At 31.5% G+C, this 5,766-nt stretch overlaps 1 protein-coding gene across 1 annotated transcript; it reads left to right on the top strand.

Annotated features, from left to right (window-relative positions):
* Positions 1-674: 674 nt before the first annotated feature.
* Positions 675-4,855, top strand: LOC120082828 (polyphenol oxidase, chloroplastic-like). Its single transcript, XM_039038160.1, has 2 exons — positions 675-1,736; positions 3,790-4,855. The coding sequence occupies exons 1-2, from the start codon at positions 764-766 to the stop codon at positions 4,584-4,586; spliced, it is 1,770 nt and encodes a 589-aa protein (XP_038894088.1). The 5' UTR covers positions 675-763; the 3' UTR covers positions 4,587-4,855.
* Positions 4,856-5,766: the final 911 nt, after the last annotated feature.

Here is a 5,766-nt window from a genome sequence, read left to right as displayed (position 1 = left end):
CAAAATTCAAGCTGGCTACGGCCTCTTCATCTCCTCCCATGCCACTATATAACACTTTCTTCTGCCGCAACAACCACCAACATCGGTAGCCCTTCCTAAATATTCATCTTCTACCATTCATAGAATATTTATTTTAAAATGTATATTTTCTTTTATTCATATACATATATTTGTTTTAATTTTATGATTTTTCTATAATTTATTCTCCAACCATTCTTAATAACAAACTTTTTAGCCATTTAAAATTAAAATTTTTATTATATAAATTAAAATTGAGTTGTTAATCTTAATTTGATATATAAAAAATAATTAAATAAATTTTTGCATAAAATATTTTATTTCATTCTAGAAAAATTATCTAAATAAACGACTTGAATAACTCGAATAAACACAATTCAAATATTTCATAGTTGGGTAGAATTTATCATTTCATCGAAAATCTATAATTTGTTTCATCACAACTCAATCAAATCTAGAAAACATCCTAAAATTTTTGGATAATTGCAATGGAGAGGAATTTTAAGATTAATAATTAAGTAGAAATTTTAAATAATTACAAATATAATAAAATTTAATAATAAACACTATTAATAATAAATATCTATCAATTATATTTCCACTCCGAGACTAAATCTAAATCTTATTATATTTCCACGTTGCTTTGCATTATGCTTATCTAATTTATATTTATATTTGCAAGGGCGCACAATTTTGATATAAAAAGTACGTGAAGTGAGCGGCGAAGCCAAAACTCAAGCTGGCTATGGCCTCTCTATCTACTCCCATGCCGCTAGCACTTCCCTCTGCTACAACAACAACCACCGCCGGCGGCGGCGCCTCATTTGGCCCGTTTTGTCGTAATAAAAAAGTCCCATCTTCCACCATTCACAAAACCAATAAGTTAGTCATTACGTGTAGCGGCTCCAATGGCAATGCCAATGGTGAGAAAAGCAACAACTCATTATGGCCAGGCAAGTTTATTGACCGGAGAGAAGCGCTTATTGGGCTAGGCGGTCTGTATGGCACAGCTTCAAGTACTTTTGGAGCTGATCCCTTTGCCTTGGCAGATCCAGTCGAAACCCCCGACCCGGCCAAGTGTCATGTAATCAAGAACTTGACCAAAGACATCAAGGAATTGAATTGCTGCCCACCGTCCACCGATAACGTAAAACCATTTCTCAAACTGCGGGTTAGAAAGGCAGCACAATCATTAGATAAAGAGTATATTGAAAAATATAAGGAAGCCGTAGCGCTTATGAGGGCGCTGCCTGATGATGACCCACGTAGTTTTAAGCAACAAGCTGATGTTCACTGTGCTTATTGTAATGGAGGTTATAATCAATTGGGGTTTTCAGTTGAATTACAAGTTCATTTCTCGTGGCTGTTTTTTCCATTCCATCGTTATTATCTTTACTTTCATGAGAGAATATTGGGGTCGTTGATTAAGGATCCTGATTTTGCTTTGCCGTTTTGGAATTATGATGCTCCGGAAGGGATGGAAATACCGAAAATCTTCACGGATGAAAGTTCGTCGCTTTATGATGCATTTCGTGACGGTCTTCACCAGCCGCCGACATTGGTGGTTTTGGATTACAATAAGATTGACCCAGATGTGCCCAGACAAACTCAAATTGACAACAATCTAACTATTATGCATCGCCAGGTCGTGTCCGGCGCCACTACGCCCTTGCTCTTTTTTGGCCAGCCTTATCGATCTGGTAAACAACCAAATCCAGGTAATTTTTCGTTTTCCTTTCTTTTTCAACCATATAATTTTGTTTTTTTTTTAAAAAAAAAAATAACCAAAAACAGGGTATTTGTTTGGAAAACATTTTTTTTAAAAGGAGAGAGAAAAAATCATACAACTATCATCATGTTTGATAATTATTTCATTTTTTTATTTTTTATTTTTGAAAATTAAGTTTATAGACGTTACTTTTACTAACAAATTTCTTCATTAGTTATCTATTTTTTGCCCATAGTTTTAAAAAACCAAGTCTAATTTTAAAAACTAGATAATGTAGTTTTTAAAAACTTGTTTTTAGTTTTGGAATTTGACTAAGAATTCAACTATTGTAGTTAAGAAATATGCAAATCGTTATAAGAAATGAGGAGGAAATATGCTTAAATTTGAAAATCCAAAAACAAAAAACGAAATGGTTATTAAATAAAGTCTTAGTTTTTGGGTTTAGTTTTTGAAAAATTAAGTTTATGAGCGTTCATGGATTGGGTCAGATTGCATTGGGTTGAACTACTATTTAGACTCAATTATTCGGATGGTAAGTTTATTCTACTCAAATAATATTTATTAAATAATGAATTCAATTCAACACAATCATGAAACATACGAGTTGGTTTGAGTTACTTAAGTCATTTATTTAAATTTTGTTCTAAAAATAAGTAAAATTTTAATATGTAGAAATTTTGTTTAATTATTTTTATATATAGAATTAAGATCAACAACTCAATTTTAATTTAAATTATGAAAATTTTCATTTCAGAATGTTAAAATATTATTTTTAGGAGTTGTTGGAGAGTACATTTTCCAAAAAAAATTATGAAATTAAATATATGTATATATAATTGTATCATGAGCAATTTTTTATTTAAAAAAAAATCAATAATTAGTTTGGATTGATTCAAATTATTTTAGATGAACCCGTGAACTAACATAACCTATGGAATTTTCATTTATTTCAATCCAAGTCTGCTAAATGAGTTGATAAGCCAATCTAAACTGTGCTAGGTTAGGTTGGGTTGGGTTAATTGGATTTTGTAAGTTATTGAGTTTTTCGAATACCTCTAATTAAGCCTATTAACATTGTTTCTACTCCTAAATTTATTGCTTTGTTATCTACCTTTTACTAACATTTTTAAAATGAAACAAAATCTTGATTTTTTTTTTTTTAGAAAGTAGTTTTGAAAGGTATTTATTTTTTGAATTTGGTTAAGAATTTTACTCTTTTATTTTGCAAGATACAAATCATTATAAGAAATTGATAGAAAATAAGCTTAATTATCAATAATCAAATTTAGAAAATCAAATGCTTAACCAAACAAGGTCTATATATTTATTTTTCTTTCTATTGTTTAAAAAGGTAAATGAGTTATGATTGAAAAACTTTGGGGCGTGATGAGTGTGTTATGGTTGTTTTAACCTAGTTGAGATGTTCGATTGCACCTTCTAATCTCTCGACTTCGTATATATTGTAAAAAAAAAAAAAACAAAGAAAGAAAATCAGCACTCAGATTGCTAGGTGGTGCAGATATATTAGCTTTGTGGCTTAATCACTTGGCATTATATAATAGAATTTTTTTAGCTTATTTTTCTTCCGTGAATGGATTGGGCTTGGCTAAAAAAAATAATAAATAAATAAATAAATATTAGTGGCGGATCTTCCTTGAAGAATATGTTTCCTCACTTTTGGATGGAAGTTGGAACTCACAGCCACAAAAAAAGGACGGGTACGTGAATTACCAATGAACAATGTTCAACAAATAATATATCTCCTCACTTATATATTAAAGACATCAGAGTAAATATAATATAAAAAAGAAATTATAAAGATGGCTAAATTTAAAGACCATATAACTATTAAGTGTATTAAAAATAAAAATAAATAATATCTATCTCTGATAGATTTGATTATATTTGTAATTTTTCTTAAATGATGTTAACACTTGGTTATTATTTCTAAATTTATATATAAATTATGATTGGACAATCAGTAGGATGCACAAAGATAGTGTTATTTCACATATAACTATTTTTTTTTCTTTTTTCGAAAGGAATGGGGACAGTGGAAAACATTCCTCACACTCCAATTCATGTGTGGACCGGTGACCGGAATCAATCTAGCGGAATAGACATGGGAGCCTTCTTCTCCGCGGCTAGAGATCCCATCTTCTACGCCCACCACGCCAACGTGGACCGATTTTGGACTATATGGAAAACCCTAGGCGGAAAACGGCGAGACATTAAAGATACTGATTTCCTAAACGCTTCCTTTATATTCTATGATGAAAATTGTGAAGCCGTTCGAGTATATGTGAAAGATTGTCTAGATACAAGAGCCCTCGGATACGTCTACGATGACACCGTAAAAATTCCGTGGCTCGAAACACCTCCGACCCCACGAGTGCCACGGAAAACCAAAAAACTCAAGAAGAAATCTGTTGGGCAAATGGGGAAGTTACCGTCGGTTTTGGACAAGATTGTCCGCTTCGAAGTGAAGAGGCCGAAGAAATCGAGGAGTAAGAAGGAGAAAGAGGATGAAGAGGAGATTTTGGTGATTGATGGGATTGAGTTTGATGGAAACAAATGTATTAAGTTTGATGTTTTCATCAATGATGAGGATGATACGGAAATTAGAGCAAATAATTCTGAGTTTGCAGGGAGCTTTGTGAACTTGCCTCATGCGAAAGGCAGTAGCATGAAAATAAATACAAGCCTTAGGTTAGGGATAAGTAAAGTGCTTGAGGATTTGAATGCGGATGATGATGACAACATTATTGTTACTTTAGTCCCTAGGTTTGGAGATGAGCCCCCCATCATTCAGGACATCAGGATTGAATATGATGCATAACTATTCGATGCAATATGCGTTGGATCCATCTTTTATATTTGGAATAATTGTGGTGTTAAGTATTAATGTTTCTCTACTTTTATAGCGTTGACAACCTTTTGGAGTACTAAATCTGCCCTGTTATGTAGCTATAATGTCTCTACTATGTAGTTAATTGCAAGGGTTTCCTCTAATATTTTACTGCTTTCCATTTTATCTTGAGTTGATTTGTAGCTCTTCTTGTTCATATCAAACAAACTATCCTTTTGAATGAATGCAATACTTCAAAAATCGGATATATGATGAAGGTATCATGAATGTGTTAATATCGTTGAAATGTAACCATGCACCTCTTGATCCCACTTTCCTCTAGTAGCTTGTTAAAAAGAAAAGCTATAAAATTAGAGAGAACATTTTTTTACCTTCATTTGGGAAGCTAGATTTTGTTTATATATATATATATTTATTCTGTTTTATCCATTTGCACTGATTTTTTTTTTCATCATGTCCTGTAATTAAATCATTGTGGCAAATTTCAACTTTTAATTAATATTATTGAAAATTTTACGAGTGCATTAAAAATTATAAAACAGGTTATGTATGGGAATGATAGATTTCAAAGAAAATTAATAATAGAGCTAGTATTATTTTTTTAAAAAATTTGAAATTTGTAAATTTTGGTAAAATTATCTAGGTGTTGAATGAGAAATTTTGTACAAATTACAAATTGTCACGTCATTTACTAAATTATTGACGAAAAAGTACAAATAATAGAATTTGGGATCAATTAAAGGTTGACATATGTCCTAGATTAAAATTGAAGACAAGAAATGGCCAATCCAAATGACGCCATCCGTTTTCGTCTTGATCATGGGATCAAATTAATTATTTTTTATCCAATTAAATATTAGTATTTGGGCTAAAGTCCAAAATAGCCCAAAATATGTTTAATTTAGTCCAAATACTAAATAAAACCCAAATCAAATTAATTGGACCCAAGAGTTAGGTCGATGGACCAACTAAGACCAAGCTCATAAAGCTCACTAGAGAGCTCAATAAATAGAGAAGTTCTCTTCATTTGTGGGGTGTTAAATATTTTAGGCTCTAAAGAGCCTAGAGAGAATTTTAGACAATGAAAAGACTCCTTAACTCCTAAAGATTGAACTACTCCTTAAAGCTCAAGTCCTAAAGATACAAGCAT

Source organism: Benincasa hispida, chromosome 8 (genome assembly GCF_009727055.1).
Source record: "Benincasa hispida cultivar B227 chromosome 8, ASM972705v1, whole genome shotgun sequence".
Lineage (NCBI taxonomy): Eukaryota > Viridiplantae > Streptophyta > Magnoliopsida > Cucurbitales > Cucurbitaceae > Benincasa > Benincasa hispida.
This window is presented reverse-complemented; position numbering and strand designations above follow the sequence as displayed.

Bases quoted from the DNA above. Each gene is read 5' to 3' on its own strand.
- LOC120082828 (XM_039038160.1), top strand. From the start codon at position 764: ATGGCCTCTCTATCTACTCCCATGCCGCTAGCACTTCCCTCTGCTACA. The intron at 1,737-3,789 runs GTAATTTTTCGT...TTTTTTCGAAAG, and splicing joins TGGTAAACAACCAAATCCAG to GAATGGGGACAGTGGAAAAC.